The 25602-nt window shown below is 49.0% G+C and overlaps 1 protein-coding gene across 1 annotated transcript; it reads left to right on the forward strand.

Moving 5' to 3' along the window:
* The first annotated feature begins 2139 nt into the window (after positions 1-2139).
* Positions 2140-16793, forward strand: LOC149912366 (rho GTPase-activating protein 32-like). Its single transcript, XM_090130790.1, has 8 exons — positions 2140-2166; positions 14233-14314; positions 14794-14937; positions 15214-15316; positions 15412-15544; positions 15710-15792; positions 16153-16260; positions 16622-16793. Exons 1-8 carry the CDS (start codon positions 2140-2142, stop codon positions 16791-16793), a joined length of 852 nt encoding a protein of 283 aa, XP_089986916.1.
* The last annotated feature ends 8809 nt before the right edge of the window (positions 16794-25602 follow it).

Raw genomic sequence — 25602 nt, forward strand, 5'->3', positions numbered from 1 at the left:
CTGCAAAGCAAAACCAGCATGTTGCTCTACACAGGTTACCAAAGCCATCCTCCTTCAGCTAGATCTGGCTGCTTAATAGCTTTCATTAGCTGGGAACAGTTTCCAAAGCACTCTGTTAAAGCCATTTCCAAACCATTCTGTCCTAGGGCAGGAAGAAAAATTAGCATGTGTCCAAACAAAAATTGCTACAACTTTTTTTGTTCCCAAAAGAGAGATGAAATGGACAAATTTGTATTTTCTCATTCCTGACATGAGAATACAGCACAGCTAAAGAGAACAGGTAGTCAGAGCTTCACTGACCATAAACCATTCTGTAATGAATAATTCCTTTATTTTTTTGTTCTACCAGATAGCAAACCCCAGAATAACAACTGTCCCACTGACTCTGTGTCAATGTGAGGATTAGAGGGAAGAGTGGAGAAAAGTGATTTAATTGTATTTGTATCAATGAAGAAGATTAAATCATTTCATCAGTATCTGTAACGCAGTTTACTTGCTTTCAGGTAACATAAGCAATCTCCATTTTAAGCAGTACCTCCTGACCTGGGGAAAGAACATCCAGCAGTTCTGGAGGCTAACATACACTATATAAGTGCTCTCACAAAAAGTACTGGTGCTGTGATGAGCTCAACCTTCCCCTCTTTCACGTCACCAGTGCTGTAGAGCAAGGGGCAAGTTCTCAGAGCAAACACGGTAAGAACAATCCATGCACTGAAAGGCACACTCATACAGTGCTACACAATGCAAAATAGTTTTCTTACTAACAGTGATGGTGAAGATAAGAGCCAACTTACCTACGATCTACAGAACATTTCTACCAATACATCCATGTGAACCTCCCTTCTCCACTCTTTGCCCTCTCCTTTCAGACACAGGACACTCACCTGAGACGCAGTGTAGACAGGAATCTTTCAAATAAGCACAGGACATCTAACACCAATTAAACCTCCCCAGCTTTTCTCTTGGCCTGTAACTTTCTCTCCAAAAGGATACACATCTTCTGTAGGATCCATGGCATGTTTGCAGGCTTCTGAATGTTTCAGGTGTCCCAAGGCATCTAAAATAGTTGTAGCCATTCATGCATAAGCACCTGAATTCTACTCAGCGATCTGCAAGGTGAAAATCTCAAGAGTAACATGAGCGTACTTTGTTTGCAAGAACATCATCTGCAGGTTTCTGTTCCTTCCGTTACTGTTTCCTACTTTCACACTGCCAAGAAAAAGCACAGCAACAGAAAAAGGGCACAGGAATACACATCCTTCATTTCTAAGCCCTTTGTGAACTGAATTTCCCACACTGTCTGGAGATGCCTCGGCAAACTTCTTTCTAAATCACACCCAGCTGCACAGTGCCAAAGGGCTGCCGTCCTGTAACCAAGTGCTGTCAGAACATGGAAGCATGACTTTCTACATCTACTACATGTACTTTCTTTCCATTGAGCCAGAAATGTCGTACCTTCCAAATCATGATGCTGGTAGAGACCACAGACAGTGCCAACAGCTTCCAGGACAAGCCATGTAACAGCAACTTCAATCAAGGAGTAAAAATTACAAGAGATAGGAAGTGCAGCTGATGGTTCCCTCATACTGTAAATAATCTAGAAATGGGAACAAAACACAGCTTTTAGCAATATTAGATGTCGCACAAGGAAAACTGTATTGAAATGTTTTTCAGAGTTTGCAAGGAGCAAAATTTGCAGATAGGACAACTCTTGTGCTGCCATTTTTCTTCCTGCAGATGAAGCTGCTAAAGAGAGAATTGATATATGCAGGAATTGCAGTCAGAGGTACATAAAAGTGTGAATAAATGATAGCCCAGAATCAACAAATCAGCATAATATCTTTTCAATATTGAAAAAAAAAAAAAAAAGGAAAATATTTTTTAAACTTAAATAGACATTTTATGTAAAATATGTGCTTCAGTGATAACTGTAACATGCAATCTTACCTGTATCCTTCAATAAGCCAAAATGTAACAAAAGAAATGGACTATGTTTCTAGAGAACTGATTTTCTAGGTCACACCTGCACTATGTTCATCCTAAAATACTGAATTATGAAAACATTTAGCTTTGTACTTCGAAACTCATTTGCTCAAACTATGTACTGCAATGAATGCACATAATATCAATCAAGTATCCATGAAGCAGCAGACTGTCAAGAAAGAGGTAATCACAGTGTTTTTTGCTAAACATACTCCTATGATTTCATCACAGTTTTCAAATTACGCTGGCTTTGAAATTCGGAGTATTTGCTGGCTTTGAGTCATCAGTGTCAGAGCTCTCTTTCTTTCTACTTCAAGCTGCTGAAGAGGTTGCAGCTCTTCCTATTGCATCCCTCTAGCTTTCAACTCAAGAGATCCTGTGTCACACAAGGAAAAGCAATCATTTACCTGCTGTGCCATGCTCATGGCAACACCAATGCAGATGTCAGCAGCTGATGCCCACAAGGACAGCCAGCCTGGACTTATTTTCATTACATATCTTTGTCCTGATGTCCTTATACAAGCTGGAACATTTCTCCCTCTGAGCAGAAGAGGGCAGGAGGGGTCCAAGGTGAGGGCACAGTCTCCCCTGTTTATCTGGCACACAAAGAGAAAGAGAAGATGAAAACCAGATGTGTTTCCCTGCCCAGGGCAAACACCAGCCTTTCCATCCTTACAGTCCTTCCTGACATCAGCAATAATTGAAACAACATCCTTCTCACCTTTGCCATGTCTGGCAGAGGTTGCAGCTCTTTCTAATGCATCCCTCTAGCTTTCAAGTCAAGAGATCCTGTGTCACACAAGGAAAAGCAATCTTTTACCTGCTGTGCCATGCTCATGGCAGCAGCAATGCAGATGCCAGCAGCTGATGCCCACAAGGACAGCCAGCCTGCACTTATTTTCATTACATATCTTTGTCCTGATGTCCTTCTAGAAGCTGGAACATTTCTCCATCTCAGCAGAAGAGGGCAGGAGGGTTCCAAGTTGCAGGCACACTCTAACCTGTTTATCTGGCACACAAAGAGAAAGAGAAGATGAAAACCAGCTGTGTTTCCCTGCCCATGGCAAACACCAGCCGTTCCATCCTTACAGTCCTTCCTGCCATCAGCAGCAACTGAAACAAAATCCCACTCAACCTTTTCCATGTCTGGCAGAGGTTGCACCACTGTCTATTGCATCCCTCTTGCTTTCAAGTCAAGAGCTCCTGTGTCACTCAAGGAAAAGCAATCTTTTACCTGCTGTGCCATGCTCATGGCAGCAGCAATGCAGATGCCAGCAGCTGATGCCCACAAGGACAGCCAGCCTGCACTTATTTTCATTACATATCTTTGTCCTGATGTCCTTCTAGAAGCTGGAACATTTCTCCATCTCAGCAGAAGAGGGCAGGAGGGGTCCAAGGTTAGGGCACACTCTCCTTTTTTTCTGTCACACAAAGAGAAAGAGAAGATGAAAACCAGATGTGTTTCAATGCCCAGGGCATACACTAGACTTTCCTTACTGGCAGTCCTTCCTGACATCAGCAGCAATGGAAACAACATCCAACTCACCATTGCCATGTCTGGCAGAGGTTGCAGCTCTTTCTATTGCATCCCTCTAGCTGTCAAGTCAAGAGCTCCTGTGTCACACAAGGAAAAGCAATCTTTTACCTGCTGTGCCATGCTCATGGCAGCAGCAATGCAGATGCCAGCAGCTGATGCCCACAAGGACAGCCAGCCTGGACTTATTTTCATTACATATCTTTGTCCTGATGTCCTTCTACAAGCTGGAACATTTCTCCATCTCAGCAGAAGAGGGCAGGAGGGGTCCAAGGTGAGGGCACACTCTCCTCTATTTCTGGCACACAAAGAGAAAGAGAAAATGAAAACAAGATGTGTTTCCCTGCCCATGGCAAACACCAGCCTTTCCATCCTTACAGTCCTTCCTGACATCAGCACTAATTGAAACAACATCCCACGCACCTTTGCCATGTCTGCCAGATGTTGCAGCTCTTTCTATTGCAACCCTCTAGCTGTCAAGTCAAGAGCTCCTGTGTCACACAAGGAAAAGCAATCTTTTACCTGCTTTCCCACGCTCATGGCAGCAGCAATGCAGATGTCAGCAGCTGATGCCCACAAGGACAGCCAGCCTGGACTTATTTTCATTACATATCTTTGTCCTGATGTCCTTCTAGAAGCTGGAACATTTCTCCATCTCAGCAGAAGAGGGCAGGAGGGGTCCAAGGTGAGGGCACACTCTCCTTTTTTTCTGGCACACAAAGAGAAAGAGAAGATGAAAACCAGATGTGTTTCCCTGCCCAGGGCATACACTAGACTTTCCTTACTTGCAGTCCTTCCTGACATCAGCAGCAATGGAAACAACATCCCACTCACCTTTGCCATGTCTGGCAGAGGTTGCAGCTCTTTCTATTACATCCCTCTAGCTTACAAGTCAAGAGCTCCTGTGTCACACAAGGAAAAGCAATCTTTTACCTGCTGTGCCATGCTCATGGCAGCAGCAATGCAGATGCCAGCAGCTGATGCCCACAAGGACAGCCAGCCTGCACTTATTTTCATTACATATCTTTGTCCTGATGTCCTTCTACAAGCTGGAACATTTCTCCATCTCAGCAGAAGAGGGCAGGAGGGGTCCAAGGTGAGGGCACACTCTCCTTTTTTTCTGGCACACAAAGAGAAAGAAAAGATGAAAACCAGATGTGTTTCCCTGCCCATGGCAAACACCAGCCTTTCCATCCTTACAGTCCTTCCTGACATCAGCACTAATTGAAACAACATCCCTCTCACCTTTGCCATGTCTGGCAGAGGTTGCAGCTCTTTCTATTGCATCCCTCTAGCTGTTAAGTCAAGAGCTCCTGTGTCACACAAGGAAAAGCAATCTTTTACCTGCTGTGCCATGCTCATGGCAACACCAATGCAGATGCCAGCAGCTGATGCCCACAAGGACAGCCAGCCTGGACTTATTTTCATTACATATCTTTGTCCCGATGTCCTTCTACAAGCTGGAACATTTCTCCATCTCAGCAGAAGAGGGCAGGAGGGGTCCAAGGTTAGGGCACACTCTCCTCTTTTTCTGTCACACAAAGAGAAAGAGAAGATGAAAACCAGATGTGTTTCAATGCCCAGGGCATACACTAGACTTTCCTTACTGGCAGTCCTTCCTGACATCAGCAGCAATGGAAACAACATCCAACTCACCTTTGCCATGTCTGGCAGAGGTTGCAGCTCTTTCTATTACATCCCTCTAGCTGTCAAGTCAAGAGCTCCTGTGTCACACAAGGAAAAGCAATCTTTTACCTGCTGTGCCATGCTCATGGCAGCAGCAATGCAGATGCCAGCAGCTGATGCCCACAAGGACAGCCAGCCTGCACTTATTTTCATTACATATCTTTGTCCTGATGTCCATCTAGAACCTGGAACATTTCTCCATCTCAGCAGAAGAGGGCAGGAGGGGTCCAAGTTTCAGGCACACTCTCCTCTTTTTCTGGCACAAAAAGAGAAAGAGAAGATGAAAACCAGCTGTGTTTCCCTGCCCATGCCAAACACCAGCCTTTCCATCCTTACAGTCCTTCCTGACATCAGCAGCAACTGAAACAACATCCCTCTCACCTTTGCCATGTCTGGCAGAGGTTGCAGTTGTTTCTATTGCATCTTTCTAGCTTTCAAGTCAAGAGCTCCTGTGTCACACAAGGAAAAGCAATCTTTTACCTGCTGTGCCATGCTCATGGCAACACCAATGCAGATGCCAGCAGCTGATGCCCACAAGGACAGCCAGCCTGCACTTATTTTCATTACATATCGTGGTCCTGATGTCCTTCTAGAAGCTGGAACATTTCTCCATCTCAGCAGCAGAGGGCAGGAGGGGTCCAAGTAGCAGGAACACTCTCCTCTTTTTCTGGCACACAAAGAGAAGATGAAAACCAGATGTGTTTCCCTGCCCATGGCAAACACCATCCTTTCCATCCTTACAGTCCTTCCTGACATCAGCAGCAACTGAAACACAATCCCACTCACCTTTGCCATGTCTGCCAGAGGTTGCAGCTCTTTCTATTGCATCCCTCTAGCTGTCAAGTCAAGAGCTCCTGTGTCACACAAGGAAAAGCAATCTTTTACCTCCTTTGCCATGCTCATGGCAGCAGCAATGCAGATGCCAGCAGCTGATGCCCACAAGGACAGCCAGCCTGGACATATCTTCATTACATATATTTGTCCTGATGTCCTTCTACAAGCTGGGACATTTCTCCCTCTGACCAGCAGAGGGCAGGAGAGTTCCAAGGTGAGGGCACACTCTAACCTGTTTATCTGGCACTCAAAGAGAAAGAGAAAATGAAAACCAGATGTGTTTCCCTGCCTATGGCAAACACCAGCCTTTCCATCCTTACAGTCCTTCCTGACATCAGCAGCAATTGAAACAACATCCCACTCACCTTTGCCATGTCTGGCAGAGGTTGCAGCTCTTTCTATTGCATCTTTCTAGCTTTCAAGTCAAGAGCTCCTATGTCAAACAAGGAAAAGCAATCATTTACCTGCTTTGCCTTGCTCATGGCAGCAGCAATGCAGCTGCCAGCAGCTGATGCCCACAAGGACAGCCAGCCTGGACTTCCTTTGATTCCTTCCCTTTGGATCAGCGTCCTTCAGGAAGGCGGAACATCTCTCCAGCTGAGCAGCAGAGGACAGCAGGGCTTCGTTGTCTGGGCATGTTCTCTTCTGGCCCTCTGGCCCTCACAGACACAGGAGGAGGACACAGAGGCTGCTGTAACACAGCCAGCCCTGCCTCTCAGGTCAGCTCTCAGGCCATCCTCTCTCCCCTCAGCAGCAGCTCACTGTTCTGCACTCCTCTGGCCTGGGCTGGCAGAGGTGTGCAGCAGTTCTGCTGATCTCCCAGTGCTGGCCATGTCTGCAGTGCCTGTGTGAAAGACACAGGAAGCTGCCAGCATTGCACTGCTCTGCTGTGCCCCTGCCATCACCGAGTTTGCTGTCAGCAGCTGCTGCTACACGTCCATTCAGGCACAGGCCTTTCCTTCCTGGCCCTCTTTCCCCCCCTCTCTCCTCTGCTCTCTCTCGTGCTCCCCTTTGGCCTGGGCTGGCTGAGCAGTGCAGGCCTTGTTGTTGCTCCCTGGGCCAACTACGTCACGGTTCCCCGTGACTCTGCCAGCTGCTCTGACACAGCGACTGCGTCCTCAGTGTGGATTCCAGAATGCGACAGACGTCCAGAGAAGACTTCCAGGGCTGATTGGAACATGCTGCCATCAAGAACTGCCATGGCTCAGGCCCCCTGGGAATCTGCTCACAGCGAAAGCTGCTGTCACTCTGTGTGGGCACAGCCTTGTCTGTGTAGGCCTGCTCACACTGCAGCCCCTGTCTGCACCAGAACCGTGCCGATCCACCTTCTCTTGGCCTCCTTGCCTGCATGGAAAAGGGCAGCTTGGGCTGAAGTCCCTCCACTTTCAGATGGCCGAGTGAAGTCTCTGAGCCCTGGTGACCCACGCAGCTCTTCAGCCTGCTGACCTGCTCTGCTGGGGCTGTCTTAAAAGGCAGAGGGCACGTTATCCTAATGTCCCCACATCCATCCCTCTTAGCATACTGTAGGCCAGTTCCTAAAAGGACACCTGCACAATCTCTCTGAATGTTAATCAACACGTAGTTGGTCTGTGCACTGCAGAAATTGCACCTTGGTTTTCAGTGGTGATTAGCTATGTGTTTAGTCAGAGGTGCAATGGTTCTCATGGTGAGAGAAAGACATTCCCAGTTGTCATCAGGTGGAACACACTTCAGACTGGAATCCTCAAGCAGACTGCAGTCAAGCTTTCTTAATTACTCGTTGTTGTTATCAATTCAGATGCATCTCTTAATTCCTGCTTGAATGAACATTCTGTAATAATCTGCTGAGACAGTGCAAGGCTTGACAATGAGACTATAGTTTATGAAAGCAGCACTTTTTACTTCCTTTACAAGTTCTTATCTGAATGCTAAATACAACATCAATTCACTTCTCACTGGGTTGAACGTTTTAAATATTTGGTAAACATAATGGTTCTAATTCTGACATTTAATATGAAAATATTAAAATTCCTTGTAAGTACTTTTTTGTTAGAATGCCAGATGCTAAAGGGATGAAGTGGCACAAGAAAGCAAAATATCTCTGCTGATGGCAGGAAGGACTGTAAGGATGGAAAGGCTGGTGTTTGCCATGGGCAGGGAAACACAACTGGTTTTCTTGTTCCCTTTGTCTTTGAGTGCCAGAAAAATAGAGGAGAGCGTGCCCTCACCTTGGACCCCTCCTGCCCTCTGCTGCTGAGATGGAGAAATGTCCCACCTCCTACAAGGACATCAGGACAAAGATAAGTAATCAAAATATTTCCAGGCTGGCTGTACTTGTGGGCATCTGTTGCTGGAAAATTTAATGGCAGTAAACTGCCTAGATAATGACAGAATGAGGGTGACAATAGAATGGTACGTAATCACAGTGCAATGAAAAAAGTATGCAGGGTGCAGGAAGGGAGGTGTGGACATTCTGAGTTGCAACTCTTTATTTGCTCCAGAAAGCTCTATCAGAATGGAAGACTGAAGGAAATACTTTGAGTGTTTTTTTCATGTGACTGGATAAAAGATCCATGTGGCAAATTGACTAACTGAGTGGTAAAGGGACATAGATACCTCACTGTTTCATGGAACCTTTCAATTAAGCATCTGAGCACTGCGTACAGGACTTGGGAATAACAGTATTAGAGGATCATGGAATATCTTTATTTGGAAGGGACCTCGAGGATCATGTATTCCACCTCCTGGTTCCACACCGGACCTCCTATGGGTCAAGCCCTGTGTCTGAGAGCATTGTGCAAATGCTCTTTGGCCTTTGTCAGCTCAGTGCCAAACCACTGCCCTGGGGAGCCAGTGCCAAATTCCATGTATCTAGTTCATCCTACAGAATGATGCCAAGAACAGTTATAGAGATCGACTTACAAACAAAATTCTTGTCTTGAATTAATGGTACACTCAGCATTTAAAAAAAAAAAAAAGGAGTTAGAAGAGAACATGTAAGTGTAGATTTAAAAGCAACCTGTATTGTTACTTAGAGTTTGATATAGTGTAATCCAATGCACAGTACTTGTAACGTGTGTTTTACAAAATGCTTTGCAATGTAGGCATCTATTAAGATAAATGCTGCAAGTTCTAATATGTCCATGACCTTTTCAAACAGTTCCTTACTCCTACACATCACTACGAGTAGTTCTTCTGTCAGGAAGGATCACATGAGTAATTAAAGTTTGGAATTAAATGCATACAGTGGAAGTAAGAGCTGTGGGTTATTTTGCTCTTTCAGTGTTGAACAGCCGAGGTGTTTTGTTTTGGAGGGTGGACAGTGATGGGACAAGTGGGGAATGGCTTTAAACTGAGACGGGGGGTGTTGATTTTTAGGTTGGATGTGAGGAGGAAGTTTTTCAGCCAGAGGGTGGTGAGGCACTGGAACAGGTTGCCCAGGGAGTCTGTGAATGCCCCATCCCTGCAGGCATCCAAGGCCAGGCTGGATGTGGCTCTGGGCAGCCTGGGCTGCTGGTTGGCAGGTTAGAAACCCAGCATGACTTTATTGCAGCCCTGGGTGCAGGGGGATCACTGCTCCTAGCATGCACACAGAAGAGCTGGAGCACACAGGTGATGTACATTCCACTTGTGAACATTCCTGCAATTCCAGAGAGCGTGCGCCTGTTCCACTCACTGCTGCACAGATTAAAAACTGATTGCAGATGAGCTGTTTTGGTATGGGGTTCTTGCCAACGGTCTGCAGTGGCTGTGTGATTCCTCGGGGAGTTGCTCTCCAGCCCAAAGGTCATGTCCTAAGTCGACCAGATCCCGTTTGTGTCCAGAAATGGCTGACAACAGATCAGCTGCTGGTCAAGTTTCTAACATCACACTGGCCTTGCTCCAGTGTCTGTGTCATCAGCCCCAGCACATACGGTGCACCTCTTCAAGGCTTGGGAACACTGAGACTCTGCACTTGGGCTCCAGACATCCTGCTGCACCAAGAGGTTATTCTAGCTTTGGTATCTTGCAACTTTGTATATAACTACATCACTGTAATCATAAATGTCTAGGAGCATGGAGATGGAGAAATTAATCTCCCTGTAATTCTCTGTACTGCAGCCCCGTGGTTGTCAACACCTAATGCAATATTGAAATTTCAGTTGAGAAATTGAAAGCTGCCCTTAACAAAAAAGCATCTGGATTTGTTACTGAAATCACACTGAGGATCAATAAATCCAAATGCTTCTAGCATAACCACGATTATAGGCAGTGTTTAGACAAGCTCTTACAGGAAAACCATGAACACAAGGCTTAGGAGAGACTAAGTGATGCACTCTGCAGGAATACTCATGGAAGTCTTCACAGTGCAGGAGTCTGATCTGATTACAGATGCTGTGCTTTAAGTACCCCTTATCATATCTTTTCTTTCACTGTTGTGCAGGGGTTGGACTCAGTGATCTCTGGAGGCTGGAGATGCTGTTTGCTATTGGCAGATGGAGAGAGGAAAAGCAAGTGAAAGGCATGCTGTGCATAGCCACCACATGGCATCTGCACCATTTCCCCCTGCACCAAGGAGGAGCAGCTCACAAGCTTGGCCTGGGCCAGGGAAGGGAGCAGACAAACATCTGGACCGACCCCAAACGAGCTGGTTCTGCAGGTTGGGTGTCTTCTGCTGCTTGTCTCACATCCTGCTGCTCAGCGGTAGATTTGTTCCTGCTCAGTGCTAACAGGAAACTCACACAGCATTTCTGTTTCAGCTGTGCCAACGCTTTGATCCCTTGCTGCTTGGATGGGGCGTTTGAAGAAGGATGCCTGTGCTGATGTCCAGCCAGGCTTTGGGGATGAGTCTCCACACCAGGGTCCGTCTGACAGGACTGAGGGTTGGGGATCCAGCCAGGTCGAGTCCAGCGTGCTTTGCTCTTGTTCTTAGTGCTTGTTTTTGCTCAGGAGGGCAGGAGGTGAACGTCGTGCAGCAATGCCTGCAGACGGGGTTTGCAGAGAAAGAGGTCCTGCAGGCCTTGTGTGACAGCCACGGAGCTGCAGCGAGGCTGCATCAGTGTAAAACACCAGAGATCCACGGAGGTGTGAAGGGGAGCTGCGGGCTGCAGTCATGCAGGAAGGGATGTGCATGCTCGGGGTTTGGTTGTTGTGTGTGTGTTAAGTGACTGTGATACCACTGCTGGGTCAGTGTGAGTGTACGGAACAAGTGTGACAGCCTTTTTGATGGAGTCCTGTGAAAGGAGTCCTATGGACTTGAGATCCAACTGTCAGCCTGTGGGCATCATCCAGGAGTTGGGGTAGGGGATGAGGCAAATGGAAGTTGGGCTGAGAAAGTGATAAAGCAGTCTGGCAGCAGTTCTGTGTTTCTCCCATCTCCTGCTTTATTTCCTTCCAGGTGAAATAGATGGGTGCTGCAACATGCCCTTGAATGTAACAAAAGCCACTCTAGTGTGGATTTGACATGGGCCCAGCACTGCAAGGTACGCTGCTGGGAGGAAGCGTCCATCTGGCTGAGGGCAGGAAGGCCCTCCAGAGGGATGCACTGAGGCCAGTTGTGCGAGGCTCAACAAGAGCAAGCGCCAGGTCCTGCGCTTTGGTCATGACGACCCCGTGCCAGCTTCTCCAGGATTTGGCTGGGGTAGAATTCCAAGCAGCCCCTGATTCCAGAACGTTGGGCTGGGCTGTTGGAATCTTCTGCCCTTGTGACTGGTCTTGCCTCCCCACCCTGTCCGTCGTGGTGGAGCAGCCTGGTGGCCCTCAGTGATGTCATAAGGGCTAGAATGAGGGGAGGAGCAGTGCGTGCTGCGTCCCTTCATTGGAGCGCTGGAGCTCTGACTGAGCAGCTCGCTTGTTGCACTTGTGCACCGACTGCGTCCCTTTGTCTTCACACCGTCCTGTGCAGCACCTTGTAGGTAAGCTGAGACAGTGTGGGAGAGACGGGGGGACAGTGAGTGCTGAGAACTGCTGGCTGGCGGAGCTCATAGGATCACATTATCTCCATCAGCAGAGGGGTGGCCATGAGGGACAGGGAGGTGATCGTCCCCCCCTGCTCTGCTCTTGTGAGGCCCCAGCTGCAGTACAGTGTCCAGAAAGACAGGGAGCTGTTGGAGAGGGTCCAGAGGCGAGCCACAGAGATGATCAGGGGACAGGAGCACCTCCCCTGCAAAGACAGGCTGAGGGAGCTGGGCTTGTTCAGCCTGGAGAAATGAAGGCTGTGGGGAGACCTCATGGCAAGGGGAAATGGTTTTAAGTTGAAAACTTAAGTTTTTAAGTTGAGGGAGGGCAGATTTTGGTTTTTCCCTCGTAGTCTTTGCTAAACCGTGGAAGCAAACTGACCTGCTCTTTCTCTCTCCTCTCTCCACCCTCTGCCTGCTTCCCTGCTGCAGCTTTTGCTCGTGGAAGATCAGAGGAAAGTGACAAGGAAAGGCTGCGGATTCGTGAGATTTCTCTCCCTCGTTCTGATCTCTTGCCAGGTACCTGCCATGGTTTGTCCCCCCACATGCTTTAGCAGCCCGTGACGCCCCGTGTTTAGTAACACAGCCTCATCCAGCTTTGATGGGACGCTGGTCACGTGTGGGTTTTCTCCACGTGCTCTGCAGCTCAGCCCTCAGAAGGATGCTGTCTGTGGTGCTGTGACCAGCTGGTCTACAGGAAACCAATCCCTTAGGCAAAGAGTCCCAGCCCCAGCTTGTGCAGAGCTGCACAGCATCACCAGGGACACCAGCAGGCGTGCTTGGGCTGTGTGAGTGTGCCCGACAGCTGTAGGGAGCACAGCAGAGATGTGAACAGAGAAAATAAAAGTGTGTTTCTTTTCAGTTCCAGCTTGTCACACCTACGCTGATGGCTGTGGCGTGCAGCGAGATCAGCTGTGGGCCTGACCTGGCATGGACAGAGGTAGAGTATGAAGCTCTGATTGGTCTTTGTTCCCTGACTGCAGCCAGCAGAGTGAGCCGCAGATGTGCTCTCCTGCTTTCCAAGAGAGCTCCTCTGTGGCAAGACAGTAGTGCAAGCGTGGCAAGTTTATAAAAGTACCAGAGCCATCTCGGCTGTTGTGTTTGTCCTCTACTGACTTTTCCCTTGAAATGGCTGCAGAAACAACAATCATTCTCTGCTCTGTTTGGCCTCGCTGTTGGTTGGACTGCTCAAGAGAGCTGCTTGGTGCTTGCAATGGCACTGTTTGCACCTTGTAACTGCAGCCGTAGCTTTGGTTTCCCTCTTCACGGTCTCCTAGCATCTTAAACAGCCAGCCTTCCTGCACAAAGAGCGCAGGAAAGGAGGGGGCAAAATGGACAAGGCCACCTGTCTGCGTCAGTGCCATTGCTGATTAGTCTGGGTGGGGAGAGATGCATCTTTGCTGGCGTGTGCCTGCTGCACACCAGGGAGAGAAACAGCCGTTATTAGACTTGCAGTTCCTTCTGAAGTGCCCACGATAAGGACCGAGTGCATTTCCTGCAGCTTTCTCTGCAGATGTGCTCCTCACCTTGAAATCCTCCTTGTTGGTTCCCAGCTCCTCACCGTGGCCTGTGCTCTCTGTTTCAGGCAGAGAACAAGGGGAAGCCCCTGCTAGACCATGAGGTGGCACCTGTGAATGTTCCAGCTATTGCTGCTGCCCATGCTATTAAGAGATACGTTGCCCAGGCAGCGGATGAACTCTCCATTGAGGTAAGCAGTTCAAGGCGTTCCTTGTTGCTCAATTTTACAGTGGCAAATGTCTTCAGAGCTGCACTGGTACAAGTGCTTTAATGCTCGGCGATGTTTGGCAGTGCAGAAGAATGCAGACATTTGAGCTGTGCTTTCCTCCCAGCCGTGCTGAAGCTGGGATTGACGTTGCAATCTCTTGCAGGTGGGAGACATCGTGTGTGTCATCGACATGCCACCAAAGGAGCTGACCCCCTGGTGGAGAGGCAAGCTCGGCTTCCAGGTAGGCACAAGCTTCAGACTGGAGAGTGCAACTGCAGTAAAGGCAGGAATCTTAGCTTAGAGCTGCTCTGCATGCACAGGATGCCTAATGGACGTAAACAGTTTCCCTGTGTCGGTGTCAGGGGACCTTGCCGTTGGCTGCAAATGTTGAAAAATTATTACCGTTATGCTTTGAACTATGGCCATTTTCTGCTGGATAGTCTTATGGAACGTCAGGCAAGCACGTTCCGAGGGAAATGTTATGTGGCTTTTGGTTTAACAGTTCAGACCTGAGAAGTGCTGCATGCAATAGTTGGCTTCTCTTCTTGTTACAGGTTGGATTTTTCCCAGGGGAGTGTGTGGAACTGATTAATAAGAACATTCCTGAGGCACTCATCAACTCAGTGCCAAAGCCAGGTAGGGATGTTACATTTGATGGTGTGGGGAAGCAAAATGAAGTCTTTTTGGGGGTGCGTTCCATGTTTAGTACCTCCTTTATCCATCCCACATTGTCCTCTGGGTTGATGATTCTTCATGCACACCATGGGGCAGAGATTTGGCCCAATCCTCCTGTGTTTATGATTGGACTTGGGGAAACTATAGAATCGTCATAGAATGGCTTGGGATGGTCGGGTCCTTAAGGATCCTCAAGCTTCCACTTCCTTGCATCAGGCTGTGCTGCCAGCCCCCACATTTAATGTCAGATTAGACCAGGCTGCCCAGGGCCCCATCCAACCTGGCCTTGGGCTCCTCCAGAGATGGGGAAAATCCCTTTTTGTATGTACTGGTTGGTAATGTTCTTCCCGTTCTGACGTTCTCTGTAGAATGTGCTGTGCTCGGCCTCGTCCAACGGAGCCAGACCTGAAATGACCTGGTTTCTTCCTTTTGTTGTGCAGTGCCCAAGAAACGCAGCAAGATCCTCACCTTCCTTCGTTCCTTGGTGAAGGCCCGCCCAAAGAAACCGACCGAGCGGGAGGTGGAGAAGGAAAGGGTGTTTGGCGGTGACCTGGGAGAGCATCTTCTCCACTCCGGTCGTGATGGTAAGGAGCTGCCCATTCCTGAGATCTTCCTCTGCTGGGCATCTAAAGAAGATGAAAGGGAGCTCATATCTAGCAGGGGGCAGGCTGATAGCCATGGAGACACGTGTAATGGGAGTTGATGGCTGAAGGATCAAGTGAGGCGGATGCTCCTAAGAGACAAGCACATCTGTATTTGCTTCAGCCAAGCCTGGCTGGGCTTAGTGGATGGGATGTGAAGCACAGCCTGCAGCACGATTGAATCAGGAGCTCCACTGACGGCTGGCACGTGTTCTTCAGTCCCCCAGGTCCTCCAGAGCTGCGCTGAGTTCATTGAGCAGCACGGCGTGGTGCAGGGGATATACCGCCTGTCCGGCGTCGCGTCCAACATCCAGAGACTGCGGTAAGAGTGCTGCGACTGACACAGCCTGAGTGCATCTGGTGTGGCTTTGGGCTTGCCTTCCTCTCGCTCAACCGGGTTTGCGTCCCTCTCTCCAGGCAGGAATTTGAGTCGGAGCAGATTCCTGAGCTCACCGTCCGCGACATTCACAGCGTGAGCTCCCTCTGCAAGATGTACTTCAGGGAGCTCCCGAACCCTCTGCTCACCCACCAGCTGTACGGCAAGTTCTCGGTAAGCACAAGGCCACGTCTTTCATTTCCCTCTTCCTGGGCCTCTTGGCAGATGGCTGCAGCAGTGCCCCAGCTCGGAGGCCCTTTTGCTGTCAGCCCCACGAGGTTTACTCGCAGTGGTGTACTAGCCTGATTGGTGTCTCGCTCCCTTTCTGCACTACTCCAGGATGCTGTTGGTGCCGCTACAGAGGAGGAGCGGCTGCTCAGAATGCAGGACGTCATCCAGCAGCTGCCCGCTCCTCACTACAGGTCAGTGCTGCCCTCAGCCTGCTGAGCTCAGCCCTACTGCATTGCAGAGGGCAACGATGCGGTTCCAGGCTCTGTCTCACGCCGGCAACACGATGCCTGTGTATGCTGAAGGGTTGAAGGCTCCATGGGCTTACTTTATGGGGTCAGTTCCTGGGCACGGGGGCACGCTTGGTGCAGCTGATGGCTGCGGCTGTGCTGTGCTGGGGCTTGGTGCTGCAGCGTGGCACTCAGTCAGGTTGGATCTACTTCATCTTCGGTGACAGTAGCAATCACAAGAAGTAGCATGAATGGAGGTTTGCTTTCTGAATTGCAGCACGGCATGCTCGTTGGTGCTGAACGTTTGCCTCTCTTGTTTTCCAGGACACTGGAGTTCCTGATGAGACACTTGGCGTGTCTGGCTGGGAGCTCCACCATCACAAACATGCATGCCAAGAACCTAGCCATTGTGTGGGCTCCAAACCTCTTAAGGTAAACTGCTGGTTCTGTTTCAACACAACGCTTACATCTGTTCTCCATTAAAAAAAAAAACAGTGCTCCCTTTTTCTCCATCAAATGTGCTCTTCTCCTGTAAAATCTGTGGCTGACAGAAGAGCAGGAGCCTGAGCTGTTCTCCATCCCCACGGGCACAATGTCTAGGTGACAATTTCTGCAGTCTTGTTGAGATGGGACTGACGTGTCCTTGATCATCCAGGGGAATTTCTGCAGTGGCATCACTGATTGCCCACTGCGGAAGTCTCCAGAGCCTCAGCTGACAGCTTTTGGCTGCAACAATTCAGACTCGGGGAAACGGTCTTGGAGAAATGACTTCTAAAATCTGCCTTTTCTACAGATCACAGCAGAACGAGTCTGCCTGCGCCAGCGGAAGAGCTGCCTGCATGGAGCTGCAGACGCAGTCGGATGTGGTGGAATTCATCATCAACCACACAGACGTCCTCTTCGGCTCCAAATCCGGAGCAGACATTGCAGATGCAGCAGGTGAGTGTCTTCCTCCATTAGCTTGATCTTGACCTGACACCTTGACCAAATGCAGGCCTTCTCCAGGATGTTTGAGATACTCTTTTACCATCAAGGGGACAGCAGACCTCTGGACTTCCATTAGGGTATGGCATCCTGTTGCTGGATGCTGAGAATGTCCAAGCCCAAACTTCACAAGGAGGAAACCGTCATTATTATGGTTTGCACGCAGGAAAAGCTTGATGCAAGTGTGGCAGCGAAGCTTTCTCAGTTCCCTGCCCCCATTTCCTTGGGTTTTTCCTTGCCTATTTTGATACAGTAAGCTGCTCTTAATGATGACCGTGTCCTTTGCCATAAACACACCTCTTCCCACATGGTTATTTTGGGCTCCTCTTCTTCCAGTGGCTCGGATAAGCAAGCCTGAGAAAAATACAGCACCTCCCCCAGAACTGTGGTGGCTGTGCTGCTGCTTTCTGATCCTCGCTCTTACCTGTGGTTTTCCCTGACAGGGCACAATTCTCTCCCAGGGCCCAAGTCTGTGGGGGTCTCTTCTGCTGCCACAAAGCTGCTCAGCCTGGAGGAGGCACAGGCACAGAGGCGAGGCCACAGCACCTCTTCTGTGGTAACAGAGAGCAGCAGGGACATTGAAGTGGAAGAAAGCCCTGCAGCTGGGCAGGGCAAATTCCACACCGTCGTTGACTTTCCATCTGACAGGTAAAGAGGACTTTCTTTTCCAGCACCTAGCATCATTGTTTGGGTGGGTTTTTGTGTTTTCCTGCAGAAACCAGGCAGTGCTAGGAACAAGCAACTGCTGCCAAGAGCTCAGTGCTGCTCTTCCCTCACCCTGCACCACGCACGACTCACAGCATTGGCTGTTTTCTCTCTCCAGGCAAAATCCACCCAGCAAGAGTGAGGAATCACCAGCTAGCAGTTGGTGTTGCTGCTTCAGCCTCAGGAAGCCATCCTCTGGCAGCAAACGCCAACTGCAGCGCAATGCCAGGCAGCCCTCTGAAACAGCAGTGGTAGTCCTGGCAGGTAAGGGTGCAAATGCAGCTTCCAAATCCCTGCTTTTCAGGAACATACAATTCAAGCTTGCTCTGCACATGTATCTCTTTCTAGCGTTCAATCCCGTGCCTAAATCTTCATCCCTGATCAAGAACCACTGGCGTAATTCAGCTTGTGAAAGTTTGACACTAACCCCTGTGTATCCTTTCTAGGTGAATCGAGCCCTTGCCAAGCCATAAGATCCAGGGCAAGTAGCGAGGATGCTCTGTGTGCTTCCATCAGTGGAGAGCTCTTAGGAAGCACAAATTGCTGCAGTTCCAACAGCAGCCTTCCATCTGACATCAGTAATGGAGAGAAGGAGCTCATCGAAGTCCATGCTCTCATTACACCTGGCTCTGCTGAAGTTGCTGACCTGAGCCTCCCAGACACCACAGTCACAAGTGTGGATTTTAACCCAGAGTTTCTGCAGTGCAGCCCATCTGAAGCACAGTGTGAGTGCCCCGACAGCAGCACCTCCATGCAGGAGCAGGTCAGCATCAGTGAAGAGGAGCAGAGCCTCTTGCAGGGGGACTTTCAATCAGGCCTCCAGTCCCAGGCACCGGACAGCAGCACTGAGAGCTCTGAGCCACTCTCTCCATGACAAAACAGGATGAGTCCCTACTTCACCATGGACCTCTCACACCCTCTTGTCCTTTATATAATAATAAAAGCACACTCGTGCTCAATCAACGCCTTGACTGCCTCCAGAGTCTTCATTCACACGGACTGGGATGAATGCAGCACACAGCAAGGCACCCCAGCTTGCAATGCTGTGGCTGTGGGGTGCATGCAGCTCAGCTCCGGGTTTGTTCCTGTTTTGTCTGGCTTTGGGATGTCTGCAGGGGGAGCTCTGCTACCATTTGGCATGGTAGCAAATAATCTCTCGCATCCTGGATGCTGCTCATGATACTCCCAAGCTTCCTGGCTGTGGCTTTGTGATGCTTTTCAGGGCCTTCTGATGCATTTTGATGCCTTGGATGTTGCTTAACACCTCCCTCCTCCCATCATGTCCTTTCCTGGCTCCCATCTACGAACTGGCCCTGCAGATCATCTCCAGACCTGTCATCAGCACACTGCGGCAGGAGAAGCTCCCCTGGCCAACATCAGGCAGTACTGCTTGGTCTGCAGCTCAGTGGCCATTTCCCTTTTAGGCGGCTCCTGCAGAAGAATCAAGCAGCAGAACCTTTTGCTCACCCTGCACCACACAAATGCTGCAAAAGCAGAAACAACCTGGGAATCTCTGGTTTGCAAGACTTCACAGACACTTATTGACTGTGTCTGATGGTTCCCTCCCATCCTTGATTTCCTTCTCCCCTTCTCCTCGTCTGATCCCACTGCTGAGCCATGATCAAGCTGCCCAGTGTGGCAGAGCATCGTGCAGAGCCGTGCTGGCACCTCCTCCCCTTCCTCTCCTGCAGCTCAGCCTGCAACCTGAGCAAGTTTTTTTCTGAGAAAGTGACCAGCTCTTTTCCATCCCTTTGCCCCTACAAACAGTTGTCCAGAGGATCTCGTCCAAGAATTCCTGGAACAGCCTGCAGCTGGCTCTCCTGAAGTTCAGGCTCCTGCCTTTGCTTCCTGCCAGGCCCGCATTCCTTGAGATCACCAACTCAAGGAGGGCATGGTCACTGCAGCCCTGACCGCCTCCTGTCGTAACCCCTGGTGTGCACCATGTCCAGCAATGCTTCCCTTCTGCTTGCTGTGCCCAATGCCTGCACCACAGAGTGATTCTCACTGCACTCCAGGAGTCTGTCAGATTGCTTGCAGCCAGCCATGCTGATTTCCCAGACTGACTGGAATCCCCCATCAGGATGAGAGTCAGTGAGTGCGATGCTTCTGCTGGCTGCAGTAAGCAGCTCCCACCAACAGGCTCTCTTTCCAGGCGGCTGTAGCAGACCCTCACCTCCAGAAGCCCTGCACTGCTGCACTTCCTGATTTTACCCACAAGTTCACAACCTGGTCATGGCTCTTCTTAGTTCTTTGCACTCAACTTCTCATCATAGAAGGCAAATCCCTTGCCTTCCAGAATTCCATAGTATCAATTGTGTCTGCTAATGTCAGGATTTTTTTTCTTTCTTTTCTTTTTCCATTTTCTAGGTAGGAAAATGAATTTCTGAGCCAGGAGAAGCAGAAGTGAAACAGTCTTCCTGGCACTGCTCAGGTTGCAGGAGTTGCCAAGTGCTCCTCAGGTAATGTGTGCTGAAGAGCTGACCTTGGTGGCAGGGGCTGTGGCTGCATTTTGTGCCTGTCATGCGGGAATCCAAGAAAGCCTATTCAGAGCAGGAGCTGCAGAGCGAGATAAACATCACGAGAAGGTAAGGCTGAGAAGCAAGGACACCTCCAGAAAGAAGAGAAAAACTGAGTCAAGTGAGCTGCGTGACGGCCGTGTGATGCTGACCATGATTGGAGGAAGAGCGCATGGCTGGGAATGACTGATGGCTCTGGTTGGATGGGTGCCTGTGTGCACAGAGTTAAGGAGTGTTTGTGGGATGTTTTGCTGGCATCTAACGGCTGTAAGGGGAAGTCAAGAGAGAAAACTTGTGAATGCATAGAAGGGATGTTAAAATCTGGAACAGACTGTTTGGATCAGTCACAGCTGAGTCCAGATTGCCACACTGTCAGAACCTGGGGCCTAGGATTTTCCTTTAAGAGTGCCAACTGCTCATTTTAAATGATAAAAAGTAACATTGATAGAAGCTTCCCTCCTTGCATTAGAATAAGGCATTGATATTTGATGTTTCTGTCTTTCCATTCCTTTAGCAGCCTGGGTGTTGATGCAGCTGTATGCATCTGCTGCCCTCTCCTTCTGTTTTGTGTAAAAGAACAGTAAAATATGCAATCAGTGTGAGATCTTTCTGAAGTATTTTACTTTATTTGCCCCTAGGCTGCAATGGCTGGGAAATGGCAGTGTCACCCAGGAGCCCACACGGCGACCTGATGTCTCATTGTTGGGGTCTATTGGAAACCACCACGATGACAAAAGAATGCCTGGGATTCCTCCGGCCCAAATGCCAAACCTTGCACTTGGCTGTGCTGAACCTCATGAGGTTCACCCAGGCCCACCTCTCAAGTCTGCTGAGCTCAAACAGATGTCATTTTTCTCGTGTCCTTCCATTCCGAGTCCATCTGTTCCCCAAAGCAAAAGAATTTGGAGGGAACCACCGACAGTTATGTGAGCGATTTCAGCGTCTATTTCTGATCATGGCAACAACTTCAGAGGTCACACTTAATTTACGGTGCCCGTTGTAATTCTGACCAAGGCTGCAGTTGCAGCTGACTTCCCAAGGCTGCAAGACGTGGTGGTGACACAGCCTTGTGCTTCTGCATTGGTGCTCATCCCACGTTTCCTTTCTCTGTCTCGCAGGTCAGCTCCTGCTGGAAGCAGATGGTATCCCAGTGTGAATGAAGGTCAGTGCAGGAGCAGCTGCTGATGGGAGGAAGGAAGTCCATGCTGAAGAGCTCTGAAGCATCTGCAGGTATGGTTCTGGAGGAGGCAGCAGTGATGTCGGAGGGCTCCCAGCAGGAAGCTGTCTCATCCAAATGCTTGCTGAGTGGTTGGAAGGGAGCTTTCTGCATGACAGCAGCACCAGCTGCTTGCTTCACATGTTGCAAAGACAAGGATTAGCACGAGTTCCAGTATCTACAGTATCATCACGAATCACGATAGGATTACAATGTGTCCTCATACAAACGCAGCCATTTCTCTCTGAGTCCAAAGGCTGTCCGGAAAGCATCTTTGAGGTCTCTCACACCAAACCACTGCTGTCCGTGTGGGATCTGACTCATTAGGGTATAGGGGTTAGGAACCACAGGCTGTCTTTTGAGAACGGGTTCAGTCATTTCCTTACATCTTGCACCAGCCGATACGTGCCGTCTGCCTTCCGTGCCGACAGGATTGGGGTGTTATAAGGCCACAGAAAAGGTTCCAGAAGACCATCCTTAACCACTGTCTGTGTTACAGCTTTTAGACCCACTCTCCCTTCTAAGGCTATGGGATATTGTTGCTGTTTCACAGCTCCACTCCCTCCTTGGGCAGTTCTTTGTAAGGGAAAATTGTGAGTCCACCCCGATTTCCTTCCCCTGCCCACACCTTTGGATTCATTTCTTCTCATCACCACCTGTTAACACATTCATTGACACCTGATATCTGTTTCACAGACTTGCAGCTGTAATCCTCATTTAACTGTTAAATCTCTCCCCCATAAATCGGTCCCTGCTTCAGGCACACAGAACAATTGCCCTGCAACTATTTTATCTTTCCATTTTAGTTCTGTGGTCTCCAAGAGTGGAGCTGTCACTTCTGATCCCTCAGCCCCAGTTATGCACAACAGCCACATCCAGATACACGTCTGGTACCTCTGAACTAGCTAATGCTGAAGGATGGAATGTTGTTTCTGCACTGGCTATCAAATGTGGGATTGCTCTGAAGCAGTACAGCACAATGTGTTTTGTAATTTGCCCTTAGAAACAGTTTGAAAAAGTAGAAAGACTTTATTAGTATTAGTAAAAAGAAGTTATTTCATAATATATCTTAGAAATACAGTTGTTCAATCATGTGATCAATTCTCACTTACAGAACTGTAATAGTTACAAATTGCATGGGTTTAGTATTAAGGACCAGAAAGCATGTTGTAAGGCCATTCTGTTTGGATAGGAGAAGCTCAGCAAAAGAAAAACAGACTCCAAAGAAGCCAGGGCCTCCACACAAGGCCGAACTGACTCACTCTGTGGGCAGGTTGGGATGCAACAGGCAGGCATCAAGAGACTCCCTTCTGTCCTCCTTCCAAACTTCTCTCTATTCAGGGATGAGCAGGTAGCCAGAAATACTGGCCAAGTGTTGATAAGCAGCTGTCAGGCGTTCAATAATTAGCAGTATACCTGCTGAGCTAGCAACAATTGGTGTTCAGCCAGTCACACACACACACAGAATGGCCCGGGTTGGAAGGGACCTGAAGGATCAGGAATCTCCAACTGCCTGCCACAGGCAGGGCCACCAACCTCTGTAGCACTGCACATATGCACATTTCTGGATATAAACAGCAGTGTGGGAAAAAGCTCTATGCTGTGGATGAAAAGGGTGAATCAGAATGGCTTAACAGCTGTCTCACAACGAAAAGCAATCCCTTACCTGCTGTGCCATGCTCATGGCAGCAGCAATGCAGATGCCAGCAGCTGATGCCCACAGGGACAGCCAGCCTGGACTTATTTTCATTACATATCTTTGTCCTGATGTCCTTCTAGAAGCTGGTACATTTCTCCCTGTGAGCAGCAGAGGGCAGGAGAGTTACAAGGCGAGGGCACACTCTCCCCTGTTTATCTGGCACTCAAAGAGAAAGAGAAGATCAAAACCAGCATTGTTTCCCTGCCCATGGCAAACACCAGCCTTTCCATCCTTACAGTCTTCCTGACATCAGCACTAATTGAAACAACATCCCACTCACCTTTGCCTTGTCTGCCAGAGGTTGCAGCTCTTTCTATTGCATCCCTCTAGCTTTCAAGTCAACAGAGCCTGTGTCAGTCAAGGAAAAGCAATCCTTACCTGCTTTGCCATGCTCATGGCAGCAGCAGTGCAGATGCCAGCAGCTGATGCCCACAAGGACAGCCAGCCTGGACTTATTTTCATTACATATCTTTGTCCTGATGTCCTTCTAGAAGCTGGGACATTTCTCCCTCTCAGCAGAAGAGGGCAGGAGAGTTCCAAGGTGAGGGCACACTCTCCCCTGTTTATCTGGCACTCAAAGAGAAAGAGAAAATGAAAACCAGACGTGTTTCCCTGCCCATGGCAAACATCAGCCTTTCCATCCTTACAGTCCTTCCTGACATCAGCAGCAATGGAAACAACATCCCACTCACCTTTGCCATGTCTGCCAGAGGTTGCAGCTCTTTCTATTGCATCCCTCTAGCTTTCAAGTCAAGAGCTCCTGTGTCACACAAGGAAAAGCAATCTTTTACCTGCTGTGCCATGCTCATGGCAGCAGCAATGCAGATGCCAGCAGCTGATGCCCACAAGGACAGCCAGCCTGGACTTATTTTCATTACATATCTTTGTCCTGATGTCCTTCTAGAAGCTGGAACATTTCTCCACCTTAGCAGAAGAGGGCAGGAGGGGTCCAAGGTGAGGGCACACTCTCCTCTTTTTCTGGCACACAAAGAGAAAATGAAAACCAGATGTGTTTCCCAGCCCATGGCAAACACCAGCCTTTCCATCCTTACAGTCTTCCTGACTTCAGCTCTAATTGAAACAACATCCCACTCACCTTTGCCATGTCTGGCAGAGGTTGCAGCTCTTTCTATTGCATCCCTCTAGCTTTCAAGTCAAGAGCTCCAGTGTCACACAAGGAAAAGCAATCTTTTACCTGCTTTGCCATGCTCATGGCAGCAGCAATGCAGATGCCAGCAGCTGATGCCCACAAGGACAGCCAGCCTGGACTTATTTTCATTACATATCTTTGTCCTGATGTCCTTCTAGAAGCTGGAACATTTCTCCATCTCAGCAGAAGAGGGCAGGATGGGTCCAGGGTGAGGGCACACTCTCCCCCGTTTATCTGGCACTCAAAGACAAAGAGAAAATGAAAACCAGATGTGTTTCCCTGCCCATGGCAAACACGAGACTTTCCATCCTTACAGTCCTTCCTGACATTGGCAGCAACTGAAACAACATCCCACTCACCTTTGCCATGTCAGGCAGAGGTTGCAGCACTTTCTATTGCATCCCTCTAGCTTTCAAGTCAAGAGCTCCTGTGTCACACAAGGAAAAGCAACCTTTTACCTGCTTTGCCATGCTCATGGCAGCAGCAATGGAGATGCCTGCAGCTGATGCCCAAAGGGACAGCCAGCCTGGACTTATTTTCATTACATATCTTTGTCCTGATGTCCTTCTACAAGCTTTGCCATTCTCCCTCTGAGCAGCAGGGGGCAGGAGAGTTCCAAGGTTAGGGCACACTCTCCCCTGTTTATCTGGCACTCAAAGAGAAATAGAAAATGAAAACCAGATGTGTTTCCCTGCCCATGGCAAACACCAGCCTTTCCATCCTTACAGTCTTCCTGACTTCAGCACTAATAGAAACAACATCCCACTCACCTTTGCCATGTCTGGCAGAGGTTGCAGCTCTTTCTATTGCATCCCTCTAGCTTTCAAGTCAAGAGCTCCTGTGTCACACAAGGAAAAGCAATCTTTTACCTGCTTTGCCATGCTCATGGCAGCAGCAATGCAGATGCCAGCAGCTGATGCCCACAGGGACAGACAGCCTGGACTTATTTTCATTACATATCTTTGTCCTGATGTCCTTCTAGAAGCTGGAACATTTCTCCATCTCAGCAGAAGAGGGCAGGATGGATCCAGGGTGAGGGCACACTCTCCCCTGTTTATCTGGCACTCAAAGAGAAAGAGAAAATGAAAACCAGATGTGTTTCCCTGCCCATGGCAAACACCAGCCTTTCCATCCTTACAGTCCTTCCTGACATTGTCAGCAACTGAAACAACATCCCACTCACCTTTGCCATGTCAGGCAGAGTTTGCAGCTCTTTCTATTGCATCCCTCTAGCTTTCAAGTCAAGAGCTCCTGTGTCACACAACGAAAAGCAACCTTTTACCTGCTTTGCCATGCTCATGGCAGCAGCAATGGAGATGCCTGCAGCTGATGCCCAAAGGGACAGCCAGCCTGGACTTATTTTCATTACATATCTTTGTCCTGATGTCCTTCTAGAAGCTGGAACATTTCTCCATCTCAGCAGAAGAGGGCAGGATGGGTCCAGGGTGAGGGCACACTCTCCCCTGTTTATCTGGCACTCAAAGAGAAAGAGAAAATGAAAACC

This window comes from Phasianus colchicus, chromosome Z (genome assembly GCF_987193195.1).
Source record: "Phasianus colchicus chromosome Z, bPhaCol1.hap1.1, whole genome shotgun sequence".
Classification (NCBI taxonomy): Eukaryota; Metazoa; Chordata; class Aves; order Galliformes; family Phasianidae; genus Phasianus; species Phasianus colchicus.